General features: G+C 41.7%; 1 protein-coding gene across 1 annotated transcript in view; it reads left to right on the top strand.

Moving 5' to 3' along the window:
• Positions 1-828: 828 nt before the first annotated feature.
• The window catches only part of dnah2 (dynein, axonemal, heavy chain 2), a 212,666-nt gene continuing 192,888 nt past the window's right edge, over positions 829-20,606 (top strand). Inside the window, exons 1-5 of the mRNA XM_041965689.1 lie at positions 829-838; positions 1,052-1,189; positions 2,324-2,470; positions 4,778-4,872; positions 11,508-11,656. Of these exons, the coding sequence (XP_041821623.1) occupies positions 829-838; positions 1,052-1,189; positions 2,324-2,470; positions 4,778-4,872; positions 11,508-11,656 (539 nt within the window). The remainder of the gene's footprint in view (positions 839-1,051; positions 1,190-2,323; positions 2,471-4,777; positions 4,873-11,507; positions 11,657-20,606) is intronic.

Raw genomic sequence — 20,606 nt, forward strand, 5'->3', positions numbered from 1 at the left:
AATAAATGTTGCAATGTATTTTGCCCATAGCTACGAGTCAGCTTTCCTTCCCCACACTGCTCTGCTGGTACAGAAATACTGTGTCCGTCCTGCTTGTTGTCGTGTAAATGTGCTCAGTGAAAACACCTTTAGGACACTTGATTAAGTGTATACATGGCCAAATAATTAGGCTTTTGTTAGGTTTGTGTTTTACAAAGCCAGGACAAATCTGATAACTGAAGTGCATGTAAAAGCAGTCACCATCATACAACAACCACAGTGCACCAAACCTAGTGAATGTTTTTACTGTTTTTATTAACTGTTTCCTGATCTCATTTTTCCTTTAACCTTAATGGTATTTTTCTCTTTGTAGTGTAAGTCAGCCTTTTTTCTTTTTTTCAGTTAAATTAATTTTAATGCTGAAAAAAGCAGAATAAAAACAGATTTGGAGAATATGGAGAGCAGGATGAGATTGTTGGTGTGCGCTCAGTGAACCTGCACAGTCACTGTCCTCTCATCAATTGAATTAATAGAATTAATTACCACTCCCTGCCTGGGAACACACTGCTGGCATTTACATATGGTGACCTGCAGTGCATTTGCCACCGTGTTTATGTATGCCTTCATGTGTGTACACGCACATTCCCCTTGAAAATAACAGCTCCTGAGTGTGGGCAAGGATCACGCACACACCTACACTCACACACTGGCACGTGCACATTTTGCTGTACCTGCCTGTTAGTGTTATTCGACAAGACAGGTCCATGTATAATCTGCATAGTGATATAATTTGGGTAATATTGGCGATAGCTCAGGGACCACCTGCTTGTATGTTTGAATTTCTGCTGAATGGGGCCAGGTGGGTTGGGGGGTTGGGGGGCTTCACAGAGTTAGAACACAGCCTTCTCCAATTATGATATACATCGTTATAATTGGGGCATACATGACATTGGGTGGTATTTGCACAAACCTTTCCTGCCATTCTTCTGAGGCGTGCATGGTTGCATGTTGACTTTATCGCAGCTGAATAACCACCTTTTTGTCTTCTCTTGTCCTTGCACACACCATCCAGCGGAAGCTGCTATTAGTTCTGTGGATCATTCCTCGTATAACAAGGAGTGGCTGAAGGACGGAAAAAGGAAACTGCGTTATTCCACCAAGGACACCTCCATCACAGCCATGGCAGCTGGAGTCCTCTGTGCCCTCACAGGTACAGCAGACGCTCCCCCTTAACCAAATGTAGCTGCACTGGAGTGCTGCACCGATGGATAACGACTGAACCCCAGTGAGACATGTGTTATGGAGCCCTTAATGAAAGAGTTGTGCCCCATTGAGCCCTATAATGAATGTTCTGACATTGAAAATCTCAAGGGGGGGAGGGCGGCTTAATTCCTGAGTCACTTCAAGTAACGAACAAATTTTGATAGAGAAAATAGTGGCTGGACGTAGAGAGGGACGAAATTATGTTTAGTTGTGTTTTTTTAATTGGCTATGTGTGGTTAGTTCGGTATGCATGTACCTGCATGTCCCCATCAGAGAGAGGCGTTCACATGCCTTTGTTCAGGCGCTTTATGCAGCCTTGTCCAGCTTGTCTGATACCTGTTTAGCTTTCATCCTGACTAATGGAAATGTCAAAAACACTGTAGAAAAGCTGGACTGCCCATTCTCCTCAGAAGCCAAAAGATGTGAAGCAGAGATTGCTGCCAAGCCTCGTCAAAGACACACACACACCCCTACACACACAGGAGCAGTGCTATGCAGTATTGTAACTGATAAGAGCTTTTGTAGATTTTGGTAATGATGTCCCCGAATACCAAGTGAGCTGCATCTAAAGAGACCCACAGGAATTAATAAAAATGTCTCCTATTTCATGGCTGCAGTGGTTTTCTGCTTTGGAGAGATCACAAAAGGGAATCACTGAATGCCACAATTTAATTATGTATTTCAGGGTGTCTCTGTGTGTATTGCGCCTTTTGGAAATTTTTCATAGCCATTATGATCTTGCTCTTTGTCTTTCCCCTGTCTCCCTTTTCTACTTCACTCTTTCATTTCTCTTGTGCTTCTCTTTCTCTCAGCACTCATTTCCATTTCTTCCCTTTTTCTAATTTCCAATTTCTCGTTTCCCCATTTTTCCACTGCCCTTTCTGTCTTGTCTTTCATTCTTTCACATCCTTCCTTTTATCCCCGTGTTCCCTTTCATACCTCTGCCTCTCTTCACCGCCACTCTGATTCATTTCTCCTCTGCTTCACTCTTTTACGTGGACAGGTGGCAGAGCAGCTGGCCTACTACGTCCGTGTGTCAGAGACTGTAATCACAGAGGAGACGTTTGATGCGGCCATACAGTTTGGCTCAGCGCAGGGCGACCCCACCCACAGCTGAGCAGGGTGACCTGTTTGCATGCCCCTTTGGTTGCCTTCAGCACCTACTGGGAAAAGAGCATCAAGGACAATTACACCACCAACATGTACCGCTATCTTGCCAGCCTCACAGGTGAGTACCTCAGTAGAAGTGAAGGAGACAGTAGCCCATTAATAGATACTAAACCTGGTTTTAGTTCTAAAAAAAAATTCTCTTCACTCCTATAAAGAAGATGTTTATGGATTTCCTCAGTTGAACATTAACTACCCACAGATATTCATCACCTCTATTAACATTTGCTCACTTCCACCTGAAGTTCAGCTCTGTTCTGGAGCTTGTAGTCTGATGTTTGCTCTGCTGACTCCAGCTACTTTCTACTGTCAGCTGCAGTTGGCTGCTTGAGTTTTTTGAGAAATTGTGCAGCATGTGATATTGGGCTACACGAATAAATGTAACTAGACAAATTTTATGTAGACCTCTATTTGACCCCTTCCTCTGCAGTTGCAAATCCATCATCATACTATTGTAGCTGAACCTTTGACATCGTTTCTTATTCCTTCTTTCAGTCCTGTAGATCCCATGTCTCAGCCCAAAGCTTCCTCGGCAGCAGCACTTTTCATGAGTTTCACTAAAACTACCTAAAAATTTCTCTGTCCTATGCACAGAACATTTCCTGTTGAAGGGAGAGTTCATCACAATAAAGGTTATGGTGCTATCCTCTTCAGAAAATGTCAGTTTGACAGGCAGCCATTGATCTGCTTCATGTGGAACAACAGGCACTTCGACAATTTGGACCTGTGCTTTCATGTTGCAGCCAAAGAGATGCTCTCTGTTGTTCGTAAAGCCCGAAAGGTAAACGCTGACGGACTAGTTGAATTGAGAGACACACAGGGGTAATCACACAGCATACTGGTAAGTTGTGATGGTTCAATTCTCATGCTAATTATCTCAATCAGCGTACAAAACGCCACTGCTTTTTTTAAGAAGCAACACACACTCCATACACACCACACTGGTCGTAAACAGAAACTGCACACCCACAATTACAGCCTCGTCTACCTGACAGAGCTCCATGTTTCCCGGATAATCAGACAAAGATTGGATAATCCTGACAGAAATCCTTTTCATTCCCTCAGCCCCCTGCAAATTCTCATTTTGCAATATCATTTCAGTCAATGCACCAACAATCAAAGGCCTTTCAAGGATTTCAAATTCCTATACTCTGAAATCATGCCTGTGGGGTAAACATTTTTTTTTGCTTTCTAGAAACTTTATTCTAAACTTTCCAGATTCAGTAACAATGAAGTCACAATGATTTGCCCCCTGTGACTGCAAAGCATAAATATGTATGTAAATGGAGAACACAGGTAATACTATAGCTCCTGGGTGTACAGATTTCACTCCCATGTCAGCCTGAGTGGTAGCAATCATGCAAAGCACTTATTTGGCTCTGAGCAAGGCTGCACCTCAATCACTTTGTCTTTGTCCATTTGCTTCAGCCTCACAAAGGTCAAGTGACCATAGTACATAGGCACACACATTGAAACGTACACATTAAATAGGTATGGGAACAAAACAGTATCCACTGGCTGGCTAAAGACCCTGCACAGATTTATATTATGTGCTTTTTGCTGTTTTGCTCACCTTCTGTGCTCTGAGTCGCTTCATTATTTTCTCTTTTCCTCCACCGTTTCCTGTCCTTGTCATGTTTAGCTCCTCTGTTTAAAGGCTAATGGAGGGTTGCATGTTGTTGCCACTGGGTATGAAAGTGTTTTTTTGATGATGCCCAGCTATCTTCTTTATGCTGATCCTAACTGTTTCCTCAGTGAAAACCGATAACAGGAAGCTGTGGTCTCACCAACACACTGGCCTGTGAAGTCCCTCATTATCCTTAAGACCTTACACACTCTTCCCCTCTGCTTTCATTCATGTGCAACCTCTTCATATATGACTATTAGTTTCATTCATGTCAGAATACGATGTTATTTTCATATCCTAAGTGGTACATGCTGCATATGTGGTGGAGTGGAGGACCACCATTGCTGGTAAAGTTGTAAACACTTGATTTCTTCCGCTGAGGGTTGCAGATTGAAATCCATTTGATGTCAGTGCAGAGAGTGAGTTGCATATTTCATTCCATGTAACTTAACAGCTGTTTTCCCTGTGCTTTGTAGACACAGAAGACCTATAAGTGTGCCACTCTCCCAGTACTCTCCACTCTTTTATACAGTTCCTATTCTTGCACTTTGTAGGCATAAAAACCTCAGAGAGCAGTGCTCTCTTGACATGATATATATGACTTTACTGCATCTGCTGTATTTTAAGGAGAACACAAACCTTTTTTTCCCTCATGATTTGCAGATCTCACACCAGAGCGTAATCCAGTGAAGGTCCGAATGTGGCTTGTGTGATGTTTCGTATTATATTATTTTTGCACAGATAATGTGTGTAAGGAGGTGGACAACACTGTTCTCGACATCCCAAAGGAGGGCCTACAGCACAGCCCTGAGGAGGCCAGCCTGGACAAGAAGCTGGTACAGAGAGTGGAGAGTGAGCCTAAGGGGCTGTGTGTGTGTATGTGTGTGTGTGTGTGTGGGTGCCTTTGTCTCTCCATTCGTCTCTCTGGGGATGCTGTCTAAAAGGTCACACAGACTTTATCTTTTGATCTGTGATTCTCTGTTCAAAAACCATTGAAGCTCCAGCATCTGCTTCCTGACTCTGACTCTTTAGAGTTTTTATTTAATGAGGCATTGGGCTCACCACCTCTCACCTTCACCTGTACACATTGTTCATAGTTTTTAGTCTTTGGCTCTTTGTACCTCCATCATCTTCCATTTCTAAACATCCTCTTCCAATCCAGACCTTTACTTTCATTGTGTCCTGTTTTGAACATAATTTGAACCTTTCTTAGCTCCCTTTGTCCTATGCAGTTTGTCTTTACATCTTCATCTCCCCTTTCCTCCATCACTTTACACCGAGGAGCTTCTGAATTCCCAGAAAATGATAAGGATGAGGGATAAATCTGGTTTCCTGCAAGAGATGGGCTTCTGGAAGAGCTGCTGTGCCAATCTGTTGGGCACATCAGCCAGTAGCTGCAAAAGCCAAAGGTCAAGCAGATCAAGATTATCATTGCCTGATATCAGATGGAACTGTCAGTACACTCTGCTTCCATCATTGGTCTGACATTGCCTCCGCTCTAACAAACTTCTATCAGTGAGTGGGATTCGATTTTCCTTTTAAATCACGAGAGACCAATGTATCCGCGTTGTCAGGTTCCTGACCTTTGAAGCCACTCATTTCACTGAGTTGACAATTCTGTCTGATATCAGGCAATAAATTCAGAACAGAGTTCTGTTTGGATTTAAGAGTATTGGCACTTTTAATCAATTTATAAAAGTCTTGGTGGCAAAGTCTATGTCTATAGTGGTTTGCCATTGTTATTGCTCCTTGGTTCAGGTGCACAGCTTGATAACAGTTTGACAATGGCATTAGTCCTGCCCAAGGCGCTGATTGCATTATTGTTGGTCCTCTCATGGTGCTCATTGGATTGACTGCTTTTTTAGCCGAGAAACGGCTGTTTCATGTCATACTGCCAGGTGAATCGGTTGATCTGGTGGAGTGGGTGGATTCAAAGATCTGTACCCAGGCAAAGATTATCGTGCAGAATATCAGGTTTTTTATGAGGTGATACAGTTACAGAGAATCTGCAGATCCGTGAACAATGTGTAACAGTGTCTTTAAAAGGTCCATCACACAGTTAGTCTAGAGCTGTAACTGCAGTTGCAGAGGCCACTAAATGTTTTGTGTGACAGGACACATCTTGATCTCATAAAAATGTTATTGATAAATTTCGTCCCTACTGCCATTATAAGATTAAATGTAACATGCAGAAACTAACAAATGTACTGCAGTCGTACTGTATAAACAAAGTGGTGTATTCTGGAAGCTGCTATCGGGAAGTTTATGAAACACACATGCACCCTTCATTCCTGGAATTGCAAAGCTTCTGCTCCATTGACTTACTTTAACAGTGGCGATGGTCATTTCAGATAAGTTACCTGTGCTTTTTCTTACCATTAAAATTGCATGCAAGGTGTGGCTTGGAGCATTGTGCAGTCTGGCACAGCACATAGCTTCGGCTTGCACAGCTTATTGGCTGGTAAAAAGCCACCATGAGGCACAATATGATAAATTATGGGCAAACAGAGAATATTGAGGCTTTATCCAGTCTGCTTTACAGCTCTGAGTTGGCTTAGCCAGCTAAACAATCCATTTAACACTGCAGGGTCAACTCTGCCCAACAGCACCTGCTTGGATGTGGAATTTAGGCACTCTGTGACTGACGACACTGGCTAATTCTCAAATCCAACACAGTTACCTTGCTGTATACATGACAATGAAGGCAGTGTTTTGAGTTCATTGAATGTAGCTAGACAGGAAACGGAAAACAGTGATTTGTGAAGTCTGCGTACAAGTGTACATACAGGAGGAAAGAGTGTACAGAAAAAAGAGATTTTTGAGATGGATGGTTACGCATTACCGTTACCTGCTGCTGTGTAAGTGAACACTTTGTGTACTCAGATTTTAATTCTATTCTTTGCGTATATGTTATGCCTGGGATTGCCCAAACCTGCCCTACCTCTCCATATTGAGGGAGCCCTATGAAGAGCTAGCCCAGCTGAAGCGATACCAAGTGGCTTCAGCTGGTGGCAAGTTGCTCCTAAGATGTGACGCACTGTCAGTCTCACTTGCATCATCTGGATCAACTCAACTGACGTTCACTGCACTGTGCACTGTTCCCTTGTGTGAGGGACCTGCATTTCACCATGATTTCTTTGCTTAAACTTTGTTTGCGCTGTCTGTCTTTAACTCCCATTATTCTCACAGAGAATCTCATACTTACATGCTGCATTTACGCATCCTTGTCCAAAGATCCAGCCTGAATATTTCAAACATCTTTGTTGTAGACAATTAATAGACATACTACTTCACACAAAAGCAATCGTGTTTTCCACAGATAAGTCAGTAGAGCAGCATTAACAGATAACCTTTGGCTGTCAGAATGTCCTTTCAGTTGAAGATCGGCTCTCCAGTCGGATTAGGTTTTTGTCTTGTTCTGATAAGGCATCATCATTACTGAAGCCCACTCCCACTCATCCTGGTTGTTCAGGCATCAGAGTTACAATAACATGAGAGTGAATGCGCTGAATAAAAGGCCCCTTCACTATTTTCATTACCACAGCTCTTTTCATTTCTATTGACAGCTCCGCAGGCTGAGGGGAAAATGTTTAACCTTAAATAATTATGTTCTGAACCCTTATTGTTACAATCATTTGCTGCCCTGTTGCATGACTTGTCTTTGTCTTTTAGTCTTTTATGTGTCCCTCTATTTCAACATCTTCCTCATCTTCTTCCTCTCTGCCCTGTTTCACTCTCTCGCTTATTCCTTTGATAATACATTAAGGCTTACTGGCTCAAACAAAAAATTTGGTGTAATTATAAGTGTGGATGTGGCTGAAATGATCTGGCAGCCCAAGCACTGTTAGGGTGGCGCTTGTTTGAGAATGATTGAAGTGCCATTAATGTGTACCTTTACCCAAGGACAATGCAGTGCACTATTGCTGGTTTGTCCACCATGGACTTTGTAGAATTTCATTAATCATGCTGAAATGTTTTACCAAGTTTGAGAAGAGAGCAAATATGCTGAATGGTGTGATGGCTTTGTGACCTAAATCAGCATCCCTGGCATGAGCGTCTCACATCTGGTTACATCTCCAGTGTCTGGCTTCATGTTTTCACATTTTTCAGTGCTCTTCAGTGGTGCCATGAAAGGCTTTTCTGTGCCCTCTGAGTCGTTTTACTCACTTATTCATTATTTCTCATAACTGAGGTGGTGGTAAGATATTTTACAGCAATTTAAGTGCTTTGCTGAGACTGTGTTGTCGATAAAGGCATCCTGTCTGTGCTGAGTAGGCCAGCTGGTGACCGCTGACCTTGATGTATGCATGTAATGTTGGACTGCATGTGTGTAACGATCTTGCAGTATAATTGTGCAAATATGTATGTGTCTTGGTGTACTTTTTTTTGTGTTTACCAACCTGCTTTCTCTGCAGTGGTGCATGTTGTCACTGGACATGGAAGAACTTGGAAACCTGTGGCTTGCTATGTTTTATACAGCTCAGATAACCACGGGCTCTCCTGCAGCGCTGCTCACTTCTCATGGTTAGGAGGCTTTCTTCCCCCTCCAGTTGTATTAAACGCTAGAGATGGAAAATGTCATGTTTATTTTCTGCAGGAAAAAAAGGATTCCATCAAGGCTCTCTCCTTTTCTGGAGCAGAGCCAGATCACTGATGTGGTTTCCATTTGTGTCTGATGTTTTTTGGCTAACACTTTCTAATCAGAGTCCATTTGTGTCATGGTAGCATGTGTGGTTGTCTGTGTCCTTTTATGTGTGTGTGATGTGTAATGCATGCACTTAATGTGTCCTGCTGTGTGTTCTCTCTGTGTGTGCACATCTGTGACTGTGTGAGTCTGCGTGGTAAGTTTGTGTGTGTCTGTGTGTGACTTGCCACTGCCCCCTCTCTCTCCTGCAGGGCCTCAACCATTTTCTTCATTTGTTGCAGCTTTGTGTTTCTTCTCTTTCTTTCCCCTCCTCTTCTCTTTTTGCACTGGGGAACACAATGTCTGGTTTCATATCATTTTCCAATCACTGAAGGCTGCAGGGCAAGGACTTTTGACTGAGCTATTTCGTTCCAGCTAATACCAAAAAGAGGGGAGAGAAAATAATAACCCTAGTGGTTGATAATAGCTGCAGTGATCATTCTGCAGTCATTTGCCTCTGGTGCTCTCTGTAGCTGCAGCTGATGTTGTCTTTGTTTTGTTACTCCCCGCTACACGGAGCTACACCACTATTACAAGCTGTCCGACACCCTTCGTCTCCTTCATGTCCATCTGAGATATATTCAACACCATCTGGTTGGTTTTACAGAGGGAAAAACATGAGATGTGCAGTTAGAAAAGAGGGGAGAACAGAAAGTCCAGTGGATATGTACTTTAAAAATCAAGACTGGCCTGTTGTAATGCATGCTTTTTGAAGAGGTCCAGATTCTGAGGAAACTGATTATACAAGAGCTTAGGGGGAAATCTCTGGAGAATTAAGATTCAGGGACATATGTTGTCTTCATCTCCACTCTCCTCCCTCTCCTACCCATCCTTTTTTCTGAGAGAGAGGGAGGGAGTCAGACTGAAAAGGAAAGGAGGGAGGGAGGGAGGAAAAAAAATCATTATTAACTCATAAGCTGGTTAATGCTGTAGCACTCTCAACCTTCAGCTCAAATGAGAATTTCCGTCATTTACATATCAATTTAATTTCCTGTGTTTCCCTCTCCTCTCTCCCCCTCCTTCATTAAAAGTAGCATTTGCTTGCCACTGCAATCAGCCTGTACAACACATTTTCCTGGGTGGTTAGCACTCACACACACACACTCTTACACATCCCGCACGCGCACATACACACATAAACAGAAAAACACACAGGCGCACACAAAAAACAGTGATATTTTGACACAAGCAAATGCAGAGATGCGCACACCTACATTTACTTTGTGTCATCCTGCCGCGCACACACACACACACACACACACACACACACACAGATGTGCGAGTACACACACACAGATGTAGAGGCAGTGTGTTGGAGCCCAGGCAGGCAGACAGAGCAGCTCCGTGGCCCGCTGTAGCTCTGTCAGGATTAAACCAGTGATCAGAGAAATGAAAGGGAAGCTGTCATTCCACATAGGCCTCTATACACATCATCCTCAATAATTACACCCTCTCCTTCCTCCGCCTCGCTTCCTCCTCTCTTATAACCTCCTACCTGTGTGTGTGTGTGTGTCACAGACTGCATGCTTGACTGACACCCAGCACATCAAATAGGGGCTTTTATGAAATGTGCGCCTGCTTGAATTACACTCACTTTAAACCTTACCCTTTTTTCCCTCTGTGTTATAAAGCCACACCTGCGTGTGTGTGTGTGTGTGTGTGTCTGGGATTTGTGTATTTATGTGATATGCATGCATATGTGTGTGTGCGCGTGCCCACGAGGATGCATGTGTGAGCGTCCCCTTTTGAATTGATACAGATGTGCGTAGCCCTGCTCAGCCCACATCTGGCGGTTAGACTGAACCTGCAGGGGATATATATGCAACTAACTACTTCAATCTGCGGCTTTAAACTTATGAATGTGATCAAATATTCAGTTCAAGCAAAGTGTTACACAGCAAGGCCTCAAGTGTAAAGTAAGTTTAAGGTCTGTCAATTTAAGTCAATGCCATATGTGACCTTTGGTATGAAAGTCAAGAGGTACCAGATCTAAGCTGTCATAGAATGATCCCTTTCATTTTTTGCGACTAATTTTAATGGAATTTCCATTTTGACTGGAATTACAGAGAGTACACAGAGGCTGAAGACTTCAACCTATGTCACATCTCAAACATGGTTCCAAGACTCTGTTGGCTGAGGAATGAAATCAGTGTAGCTTCCTTTAAGCTTTTCCTTTTTTGTGTTTTTGTTGTGAAGTTGTAGTATAGTAGAACCTAATATTTTTTGTCACTGATGGCGCCTTTTTTTTTTTTTAAATGAATGCTATTAGACAATATTTCAACATGTTTTTTGGACATTTGTGTTTGTGAAAGTTCTTATCCATGTTTTCCCAGTTAAGTTACTTTGTCGTTTTCATTTTGGGTTGCCTTTCATGTGTAGTTTGTGTGGTAGTTTTCATCATGTCAGCCACTTACAAAGGAAGTTGAGTCTCTCAGTGGACCATACTGGACCCGGAGCCAGAAGTCACACTGAGCCAGTCCACTCAAACCAGTATAATACTTCTGTCTCCTCAGCTGAGCTTTATAAAATCCAAAACGTGTGCTCTGGAGCGAGTAATGAATAAGCTAATACCTTGGTTTTGCTTGCTGTTTGTCCCCTTTTTATAGCTAATGACTTTGTACTGTATTCTACTTCGTATCCAAGGTTTTGTATAACAGTGACTTGTTATTATAGCTCAGCACTTGAGCGTGTAATAAATGTAAATCTCAGTGTCTGTAACTTGGTCCCCCGAAGCTCATTATTTGTGACAAGTGTGTGAGACAGTGTTTGTTTTCTGCTGTGTTGCAGATGAGTAATGAGATCATTCGCCTGTGCTTCCAAAGCATCTCTCTGGACAGGATCTTTAAGGACTACGTGATCTCCAGCAAGCAAAACCTCTGCCACTGCTGCCTGGCCTGGAAGGAAATGTACTTGCACACCTCACAGATTCACCACAAGTAAGACAAATATCGCCCATGTAGGGAGTCAACGCACTGAGGGTCCTTTAAAAGTCTGTAAAAAAGCATATAGAGCATTGCAGTATTAAATGTAGTAATTAGAGGTCTTAATTTTTCACTGTTTTGCAGATTTATTTTTTTTATTAAATTTCATTTTCACACAACTGTAGAATGAAATAGATAGTTGAGGCAGAGTTGGGAAGTAAGCCCAAAAGTAAACCCAGTTAGAGCTATGGTAAATCAATGGGACTGACTGTTGTGGATTTATTTTCTCATCCATAGTACAGTTTATTAGGCTGGAAATCCACAAGTCTTATAAAATCCTAATCAACTCTGAACGTCACATCTAATGACTGACCTTTGCAAATTACAGTCGTGGTCAAACATGCTGCACTCAGATTTCAGCACAAACTTCTAAATTACATTCAGATTGTCCATTTTTTAAACTTTTGTGTGTGTGTCAAGGCTTTTACTAGTCTGACCCCGAGTTTACATCAGAAGGGACTCATCAGCAGCAGCATGCAGACTGTCCATCTACTTCATTCAGACTCTGACTCACTTTTGAATTAAAATGCTACCTGAGTGCCAATAGCTGTTATTTAGACACTCTTTACAGGCTAACAAATGTCAGAAGTACGAGAAGCAGTTGGTCTTGGTTGTCTCTCCACAGTATTTTCCAGAGGGCCTCACATTGGGTACATGTCAGAGGAGTAAAATGGTCCTGTTTAAAAATCCAAAAATGAGATAATGAGTAGTTATTGATAATTGCGATCGTACAACTGGAAGTGTTTTTGTTCATGAGACAGACCCCGTAATACTTCAGAAACCTTTTACAAAACGGGGCAGAATCTACAAAGTTAATGTGTGCTGACTGTCCTTGGCCCTATTTTGTGCAGACCAGTAACGGCTCTGTAATCTAGAAAGTCATAATAGCCAAATTGCAACTGGGATTTAAAATAGTGTGTTCCCAGATGCACTGCATTTTCAGTTGCTCGTGTTAGGTTTGACATGTACGTCCGATCTACGAGGCCAGGCCAGTCTTAGATCAGCTCTGACAGAGTAAATGCCATATGCGGAGCTATTCTTACATATACTGTTTATTTATTATTTCAGTACTTAACTGTGTTTATTCTTCAATTATTTGGTTTTGTGGGTTTTGGTTTTTTTTTTTGTTCTTTTTGTTTTGTCTTTTAAAAGTTTGGAAGCAATCAGATCGTCCATGAGATCAGTTTACCATCATTACACAAGGTGCCACAGGGAGGAAACTCATGTGTCGGATTAGCGAGTTTCAACTCATTCTCTAGAACTAATTTTAATTTAATTTTCTACATGAGACACATTTGTGTTTTTCTTATTATAGAATAGAATATTTTCCTGCCCGTAGAAAATGCAAAGCAAAGTGTTGAGTGGAAGTTTAGATTAAGAATCGAATTTAAAGCAGATGAAAGATAGACAACTCATCACAGCAGAAAAGGGAAAGAGCAAAGCTTTGAGCTAGAGGATATTGCTAAGACAAGCTTACCAACGTGTGCTATGTGGTGTCAGTCAAGATACATTTTATCAATTGGGTCTTTAATCTGCATGAGGAATTCTGTAGCCCTGCACTGGCTATTGACTGAGCCACATTCACAATCACTACTTAATACAAAAGCAGTTCTATTACTCTTGTTTTTTGTTACATAAATGTGTAGGTGTTGCTGATGGTATTGATAAAAATGACAGATTCTTCTCACTAAAAGCAAATAGGGCATTTGTGTATAATGACAAAAGATGTGAGAGTCTGCTTACTTCAAAGTGATACAGAATTACTGTAGTGACAGCAGATCACTGCAAACATCTGCTTTTCCTGTCAGCGAGTTAGCTTCCTCTCGCTGTCTTTGCATGAATTTACATACACTTTCTAGTAACAGAGTACACAAACTGTACACCCAGATTGACCAATTCAGAAACTACCCACAGAAGACGAACACAAGGAAAAATCACCAAATGGAGCATTTTTTTCATTGGGCTGAGAAAGAAACTGTGCTTCAAGTTGTTTCCTTGAGTTGTCAGTTAATCAGTGGGTCAATGACTTTCTGAACCACAGATTTTCACTTCATTACTATGATTGCCCTAAGAGAGAGTCTGAAGGGATCCCAGTGTTTTCACTCACTCACACACACACACACACACACACATTCCAGGCTCTCCAATACCCCTAAGGGCCTTTCGCTGTCTGCACGGGCAATCGACCTCATCCAACCAATTAAAGACGGCGCTTAGTTCCTGATCGATGGCTGAGGTTGGGGTGAGGCAGGATGAGGACAGCAGGAGAGCAGGGGAGCTATTCAAGAAGATCCCCTTCATGGCCCAACGAGAGTTTTTATTTGGTCTTCCTATCTAAAGCTGCTCACCCCAAGATCACTCTTAATATACCAATGAATCAATTGTTATTCCAAATGGAATTCATTTTAAATAAGAAAATCAGTCATTGTTGCATCACTTTGTTGACAAACCATTGTTTGATACACGTTGGAATGAATCCACTTGTTAAGGTATATGTAAAGTTAATTAAGTCACTGTCATTCTTTTGTGATAATAAGTTTTTGTTGCATCGACATGCAAGGCTACAGTTCATAGTGATATCTAAGCTATGTTGCGAAGGTGTTCGAGTCATTGAACCAGAGGTTTATTTTGTACTTACATGCAGAGGAATGCAGAGAGTAGGTCATGTCGAGTCATTGGTTCACAGTTTGTGTATGAGAGTCTGGCAGACACTGTATGTAATGGGAGAGATTCAACCATAAGAGTAATCAGAGTCATGACTTTCAAACATCCAGAATCTGAAGAATTTCCTTTTACATTAGTTTTTTTATTATTGTTATTTATGGAATTTCTTAGACACCTTGAACTCAAAAGGCCTTAGAAGAGAGATAGCCACCACCACCAATAAATGAATAACATTCCCTGCTACAGTATCTCTAGTCAGTCCTCCCGTCATTAACGGCTGGTGAAGGAGGAAGGGTGTTAAGTAAAGAGACGCTGATCTGTTTTTCTCCCCTTCAGATATCACACCAACGGGCCTGTCACCCACACAGCCAATATCACCGTCAGTCCACACACTGGGTTCAGTCACAGGGCAAGGAGAGAAAGCAGAAGGGAGGGAGGATAAAATGAGGAAGAAGAGGGGAGAAGTCAACAGGGGTAAAAATGCGACTGTGGCGTGTCCTGGTGGCTCAGAGCAATAGGGCACATGCCATATCCTTACAATGCAGTGTGTTTTAGCTTCCGTATTTCTTCCCTTTATATAATGTAGTGTATACATGCACAATAAATAAAATGAATAGAGACAAGTAGTTCATACACTACCAACAGAAATGAGTCAGAAGTTATGACTTGAAAAGAGAGATGAATGGGAGAAGAGTGAAATAGAGATGAGAGAGATGAAGAGGACCAATGGAATAGTGCTAGATAAGCTATAGAAGGCGGCACTGACGGGATGCAGTATGAATAAGCAAAAGAGGACTTTTACATCAGAATACACCTCACTAGCTCTGACACTGGCGAACCCATACCTAGTTGCTGCGGTGAAAAGCACAATCCAGGGAAATTGGTGAAGTGCTGTGAGATGCAGTGTCAACACAACAATACTGACAGCTTGGAAACCCATTTATTAGTCCCCCAAGATCCCACCAGCTCTGAATTTGTCACAGAATTAGGTATCAGCCAGGGAATGCAGCCTTCTCTGTGCAAATGGAATCAGCGGCAGAATAAAGTCATAAATTGAAAGTCTACTGGCAAATTGTCACCAGCGCCACAGTAGCCAGACTGTAGCATTTGCGTCCTTCTCACCTTCCTGCTCTTAAAGCGCAGCTCAGACTCTTACACACATCATTCTTTGCATGGTCACTCCCACGCAGTATTAAGTGCAATGAAGTGATTCTGGGACACATTAACGTGGCAGAACGGGCTGTAATTGCAGTTAAGTAACTCTTTTTATGTATAAATGCCCATTTCTTAAGAGCTGACATTTTAACTCACTTTTGTCGGTTTTCTGTACAAAGCAGTTAAGAAATCCAACTTTTTTATCATAGATACAATATTGAATAATGTCCGGGAAGTGGTCACTAATGTATGTATTTTGTACTTTTTTCTCATCATTAGCACTATCAAGAGATGTTGATATTCAGGAGCCGTGTTGATGGTTTCTGCTCCAGCCGGGTTCCTGTTAGCCTGGCTGTTGGAGCTGCAGAGACAACAGCCTTCAGCCTCATCACGCCACACCTTGCCTTCATAAGGTAATAAACCAGGTGCTGAGACCTCCGCCTGCCTCAAACTATTTCTTCTGTTCAATTTCCCGTGTGACCTCACTTCTATCTTTCCTTTCCCTTTCTTTTGCCTTCACCACCTCCTCTCCTTTGCCTCTCTCCTAGTCTCCTTCACCTTCCTCCTCTCCACACACTCGCCTGCTCTCTGTCTGTCACTCAACAGCCAATTTACGACTCAAGGAGACGCAGGAGTGCAAAATGCATTCACAGATCGATCAAAGTGGAGACTTTGCCATGAAAACAGCTATGAATCACAGTTAGCTCCTCCGCTCTCCTGCAACTTCTCTTTGGTGTTATAACATATATGTTTTTATTAGGCGATACAGTGTGTGTGTGCAGCCACACACTGCAGAGTTTATTTAGTTTATATAACCCTCAAGGGTGGTAGTTGATATGGTTTGTTTTTGTGCCCTGTATGTATGTATGTGAGATACTTTAACTATCTTGTATGTGAATGTAAGTGTTGCATGAGCATGGCGTGGTGACACATGATAAATGTGAGGCTGGCCGCAGCCTGCCCTCTCTCCTCTCTGTCCTCCCGGTGGCCTCTCGCTGATGTTCTCTCCATCTCTGCCTCTCTCATTTTCAACCTTTTTCATCAGCCCCCTCCTCTCTTTTCCTCTCCTTTAGGACCACTTCCAAACACTGTGTTCTTAGCATGTGCATCCATGCAAGAGACGCACGCAAATACAGTCATGCACACACACCTCTCTGTCTTTATTTAATCATTGGCTCTATTATAGGGGATATTTTCTCAGACAATGCCTCCAAAGGCGGTGAGCCAGGCAGGCCGAATGAGAGGGGGAGATCTCTCTATCCCTCATCACATGGAAGCCACAGTACTGGCACTCCCACTGACTGAGATGAATGAATTTAATATATCTCCCTTTTGAAGCACAGATGACCTCCTGATATGGCTCTCTGTCTCTCTATCACAGGAAGCCTTTATTTTTTTTCGCTTTGCCCATGAAATCTGGAAATGCACAGGAAGACATCTGAAGGGATTCTGACAGAGACTAATTTGTTTTATGGCCTGATGTGACTCGTGCATATCTTTGTCCGTATAGGAACAGGCACCCAACACTTTTATGATCATGAGATCCGCTTATCATAGGAGTTTATGTTTGTGTGCAGCCGTATCTGTTTATAGCGGAAGCAACAAGCTGTGCTTTTATGCCTATGGGAAATATTGTATTAAAGGCAGTTTAATAGCTGCTCTAGCTTATGATGTGATAATGCAGGGTGATATTAAAATAAGAGGGATGATCTGTTTCTCGTCATAAATGAATATTTGTCTTGATTTTCTAATTCTTGAAGGTGAAATGATTATTTCATCCTTTGCTGAGGGTTAAGGTTCAGTCAGCTGCTGTGGTGCCTCTGGAGTAGGTCAAAACTGTCTGAGTGCAGCTTTAATCCTGCACCTTTGACCAAATTTATGTCGACATTTCTCTTTCTTTTACCATACGGCATGGTGTTTGTCTTTGTGCTAGAGCCTCTGCTTGCTTACTGTATGTATACAAGCATGCATGTGTGTGTATATTCTGATAATGTGCTTCCATACTGAAGTAAGCCACAGTGACCCCTCTGTTATTTCCATTTCCATGTCCTTATTGGATCAAGAGCTCTCCTGAGACACCAGAGACGTTGATGCCTCCGGTCATTTTTCTGTCTCTTATAACTGACTGTCCCAGTGTGCTATGTAAGTCCCACTTAATTAGGCCTCAAATTGGATGGATTTACGCTTATCCAGACACCAAAATGTCTTTTATTGGGTATTTATCCCATGAGGTTAGGACCACAATGATCAAATTACACTGATTCAGACTTCTGCATAGCCTTTTACCCTGCTAAGCACTGTATGTTCTGTATGGGCAAATTTATGGTGCATACACATACTACGCATAAATACTGACCCCACATCAGCCATCATTCATTAGAAATGGAAATATGTTTTTTGATTCTTAAACAAGAGTAAGGGCCTTAAAAACCCAACAGAGACCCCTAGAGGCCAGATTTCTTTCTACACCCGGCCATTCCAAACCGTCTGGAAGTAAATAACCATCTGTCATATATTGCCAAACTCTGACCCTACTCTGTTGTGAGCAGGGTTTAAAATAGTCACAAATCAGTGAACATCACTGAATTAACACAACCCCCACAGGCACTTGTGGGAGGAAAAAGTAGTTTAATTTGGAGATGACAGTGTGTAGATCATATAAACATGATACAGTGACCTATAAAGTAGTTGTCCAAATAAGGTGAATCAACAGTTTCTAAACTGTAGTTTGTTTTTGTTTTACTATGTTTATTTTGCAAATGATGGTTCAAATGTAACTAGAGATTTCCCAGTTGAGATTTTTTTTTTTTGCAATTTCGAGTTATTTCAAGGTATTTGACACAGCCTCCCTCCTGCATACAAATGCAAGTCACGATTTAGACGCCGATGATGAAAATTCTGGCAAGTAGTCATTTTGTTTCTCCATAACAAGGTTAACATTTTTCACAATCATTATCTTCCATTTTAATTATAATCAACCTGGCAAATTAATGATTCATCATAATGTTTAAATGGCATAATTTAAGAGTCTTAAACTTTTCCGATGAATGAGTCTGATGAGTGAGAAGAGGCTGAAAAGAAAAAAACGCATTATGTCCTCTGAGTGCGAAAAAGTGTCAGAGGCAATGAAAAGCATAACCTTTACATACCCAAAACACCTGTATGTCTTTGTATGTGAGCAGAATTGGGCATTTATTTGTGTGCATGCGTATGAGTGAGGGAGCAGGTTTCGCGCACACACAAGGCACCAGAGTGCTGTTAATTTCCGCCTGAGCACGGGAACGGCCACTAAAAGTATCATTGAAGTGATGAATGTGCTGCTGGGCACAGGCATCAGTGTTTAATCTGAGTCATTGGAGAAATAGCACCACATCAACTTCAAACGACTTCCTTTCATCTGCAGTTAGAGACGGATAGTCACAGATGTGGACCCTCTCCCCTTCTCCTTGTTTCATTTCTCCTGCACATTTTCTTAATCCCTCATGTATTCTCTGCTGTTGAAATGAATGTAAAACCCCATCCTTCAAACCTCGACCTTAGATGTATGTGCAGCACACCTATGGGCCCATGTGTCTGCATGTGTCGATATATGCTGTCAGGGATGGGATTGAATAATATCAGTGGCATGTTTATCATTTCTTTGCTAATAAACTGCTTCAGTACAAATGCTAGTCCTTAGTTAATTTAAAGTGAATTATACAGTGCTGCTGAGCAAATTAAACATAGCAACTCAAAGAGGCTCTTTTATTATACTTATAAATTATATTCCATTTACTAAAGTCATCTGTTTCCTGGTAGCTGATGTCTGGTGTTTTAGTGTAACATCCACTGCAAGTCAGTAATGTCTGTGGTGTAGCTTATGCTCTGTCTTCTTTATTTAGCACATACATTTACTAAATCAATTAAAATAAATTTTCTAGAATCATCTGATAGGGGGTGGTGGTGACAAAATAGTACAGTGGTGACTTCCCACTATGAAGGCGGATAATGGAAAAGATTGCAACAATGATGATAAGGATGGCGACCATGACAACAAACAACAGTGTAAATGGAGGATAATGAAGAGGGACTGCCCACACTGCAGACAAGGTCCAAAGGGAAGAAGAGATGGGAAGAAACTGTGATGACAGTATCATCAGCGTGTCAGGCAGATGCTGGTTAATGGCTATTGGGAACCAGTTACACCGCTAAACAGACTAGGAAAGGTTGGCTTTGAGGTGACCACTGTGATACAATAAGAAGGCTTCTAATTTTGTGTGCTTGAGATTTCCAGAACAGCTGGCATGTGCATTAGTGTCTCTCTCAGCTTCCTCACATAGATCAATCAACCAGACCAAGTACTTGTCATGGAGCAGAGACCTCGCAACAGACTTACCAGGATGGTAATGTTAGACTTGGAACACTAGCAACAAAGTTAATAGAGCTTCCCTTACCCCTTATCCAGAGTCATGTCTGCACTAATCCTAGTCCTTGAGTTTTATGAACATTGTAACCAGTGTTCTAGTACTAGGCCTTTATAATTAGTACTACGATTTCATTCTTGTGTTTATTTCCTCTTCCTTGATCTTGGAACAGTTATTTTATTGTTTGGTTTCATTGTTTTAAATACCATTATTTTGGCTCCAAAATTCCTCACTAGTTTTTAGACATGAAAAACTTCTTATGCATTGATGGCATTTCAAAGTAATGCAGGTCTTTAAACAAGGGGTGATAAGACTTTGCTTTGTTTCTTAAGTAGTGAGTCAGTTTTTCCACAGAAAGAATTTCCTCTACTAATACCAACCAGTTTGTTAGTGTAGGGGGGTCGCTTTTCAGCCAGTTCCTGGTGATGGTCTTGTTGCTCACCAGTATCAGGATTGCATTTTGTGTTTATTTACATTTTGCACACTGTCCCAACATTTTTGGAAGATGGGTTGCAAATCTTACGCTGACCCTCATCATTTAAGTTGATGTGTTTTTTTTTTAGTTGTGCATATTTCCCAAAAATATATAATCAATAAAATGATCACAGACCAGTTTACACTGAGTAAATTTGGTGCGTTTTTAACCTCTTTTTACTTGTTTGGTAATCCAGTCCTTGTAATAT

Source organism: Chelmon rostratus, chromosome 23, assembly GCF_017976325.1.
Source record: "Chelmon rostratus isolate fCheRos1 chromosome 23, fCheRos1.pri, whole genome shotgun sequence".
Classification (NCBI taxonomy): domain Eukaryota; kingdom Metazoa; phylum Chordata; class Actinopteri; order Chaetodontiformes; family Chaetodontidae; genus Chelmon; species Chelmon rostratus.